Below are 2,903 nucleotides of genomic sequence, written 5' to 3'. Positions count from 1 at the left end.
GAGAGAGAGAGAGATTCCATCATTTCTCACCTTTGATATCGGTCTCAAAGATTGCCATAAAGGTGTTCTTTTCGAATCTGCCACCCTGATCCCAGTGATCGAGTTCGGATAGCACAAATGTTTGCTTGAGCTCATCGATGTTTTCGACCTGTTCCTTGTAGAACCAAAGCTCTGCCGAAGTCACGTCGACGTACAGCATCTCGTTCGGCAAGTAGAACGTGAAACAGACCGCTGGATTGAATCCTGTTATGTGATTCGAGCTCTGATGATATTTCGTCGAATCGGGTACACCTGTAATCATAATTCAATCATTTTTTTTTGAGATAGTATAACAATTGTTTGATTATATGATTTTGTCGAAATTTGATCCTAAATTAATTTTTTTGCTAAATTCTTTGATTCTTGAAAAAGACAATTTTGTTAAAGTAAAAATTTAGTTAAATGCAAATCTGAAAATAATTTTGTTGGATCATCAAAATAATTACATATGTAGAACATTGCGATTACTACTGGTTACAATTAATTAATTGTTATAAAAATGTCAAATTGTTTTGTATTCAAAATCTCATTATGTTTGAGAATATCCTGAATAATTATTTTGATGATCTAACAAAATTATTTTCAGCATTTGACTAAATTTTTAAGTACTTTCAGTAAAATTGTTTTTTCTGTGTAAATTTCAAGGTATTTATGTTTCAACATAGAATATAATTAAATATGATTTATAAAAAATTTCCATTACATTTATTTAGAAACCTATATGAATAGATATGTTGATAATTATTAACAACAAATGGAAATTGTTGAATTTTTTTTATTTAAGATATACATTTTAATTTTAAAGATATTCTTGTCTTTTGCATGAAAATATACTGAGAAAAAAATGTTTGGAATTACCATAATTTAATTATTATAATTTATAGTTATTTTTGAGGACAACTATATATTTATAGTTGTTTTAATTATAGCTACTTCAACATTGAATTATGATTATCATAACTATGACATGCATTCATGTAATTATATTGCATACAGGTGTAGTTATCTCATAAATAAATGGAAATTTCATATTAGTAAATTGTCATTCTATCTTTTATGTATAAACATCTATACTCAGAAAAATTAACAAATAGTTTGAAAACAAATAGCACTTCAACTGTGTGCTATAATAAAAATAATAAATAAGTTATATAAACTAAAAAATATAGTAGTATTAATTACAAATGATTAGTATTATTATAATTTCTTAGTTTATTTCATATATTTATTATTCTTATTAAGACTTTATAATACATATTATATAATAAATTGTGGCATTATTTCTCTCTGTAAAAGATTTTTATATGTATAAATAAATGTATAAATAACTAGTCCAGGAATAAAGTTATTGCATTTTTATACAGAATTGAAAACTGTCGAGATATATCTTTCATTTGTTATCTTTTGCGTAACAATTAATTTGAAATTCGAAAATATTTCACTTTTTTTTAAAGGGTTGAATGTATTTTTACTCTCTTGTGGTGAGATTTCATTCCAAGAAATTTAGAATATAGTATTTTTCGTTTGAGAGAGAATTAAGTGTATGGTATGGCTATCCAGTTACTCTTTCTCTATGACGAACGCATATATATATATATATCTATGGCTATTTCATTACAAACTATAACATCAATGAATGGCACCGAAGACTCAGTTATTCGAAACTTTTGAGAGTACGCCTTTGGCCGCGTACAATCGGCAATTTACGGCGGTACTAGAAGTAAGCCTCAAATGGAACCACAATTACCTGAAAAAGTGCACTCTAAAAGGTTCTCGTAACTGCGACAAAGTGCGGTAAAAGTTATTTTTGCGGCATGTACGATATGCAAGCATAAGGTTAAACAGAAACATCGATGATAGAACCATCTTCATCCAATCGAAAAAAAAATTCATTATTGCAAAAAATTACTATGGAAAAATTGTACTATGCAACCTTCACCATAAGTACAAAACACCCTCAATTTATTTTATTTTCTTAGATAAATCAGTAATAAAATCAAAAGAGGATTAATAAAATATTAAAATTGTTATGGAAATAATTATTATTTTTTAAAAATTATTTTTAGTTAGATTTAAAATATTAACATCAATTTTTGAAAGAGCTTTATACACAAAGTGGTTTATGATTTTCTCTACATATATTTTCTAATTTATAATTATCATACCATTTCCTTAACATATGTTAAAAAACGTTTTATAATAAATAAGACTAAAATAAGACTTTAAATGTTTTTCAAATTAGTTTATGGAAAATTTCAAGTTGTTTTGCAGAATTACGATTATCAATACTATTTCATGAAATGTTTTATGACAAATTTTAATCAAAGTTATCTATATCCGTTCATAACAAATCGATATGAAAAGTCGTGCTCTACACGCTTTGCCAACGTGCACGCATCGATGATTGGAGCAATCCATATATAATGTACACTATCAAGCGCATCGAAATGATTTCCGGACGGATTCTTGGGTGATCAGCATGTCCGATTGATCACCACTTCCGTATGATTTATAGCTAGAATTATGCAACGTCAGGCGTCAAAGTGAATCTATATCGTTGCACAATGCGTGCCAAACGTCAGCGACAGTATCCGCATGCGCACTGTACTTTTTGCGTGTACAACGCGTTTTTCTCACCGTTTAATGTACGCATATATTGCATTCGTATCGGAAAAATAAAACTTTTTTTATAAAACGACATTTATTTCATTTCGTAAATAAATACAAATGAATAAGTACAAATCCTATACTTGCAAGTTTGTATTTATTCATTTGTACTTACTTACGAACTTTTAATATTTGTGGCTATAATAACAAATAAATATAATTAGCTATAAGAAAGTATAATAGTGTATTATATATAT

General features: G+C 27.5%; 1 protein-coding gene across 1 annotated transcript in view; it reads right to left on the bottom strand.

Moving 5' to 3' along the window:
* The window catches only part of LOC105618858, a 17,810-nt gene that overhangs the window by 7,841 nt on the left and 7,066 nt on the right, over positions 1–2,903 (bottom strand). The window contains exon 2 of the mRNA XM_012200395.1: positions 31–291. Within this exon, the coding sequence (XP_012055785.1) occupies positions 31–291 (261 nt within the window). The remainder of the gene's footprint in view (positions 1–30; positions 292–2,903) is intronic.

The sequence above is a fragment of the Atta cephalotes genome (assembly GCF_000143395.1).
Source record: "Atta cephalotes unplaced genomic scaffold scaffold00001, whole genome shotgun sequence".
Classification (NCBI taxonomy): domain Eukaryota; kingdom Metazoa; phylum Arthropoda; class Insecta; order Hymenoptera; family Formicidae; genus Atta; species Atta cephalotes.
This window is presented reverse-complemented; position numbering and strand designations above follow the sequence as displayed.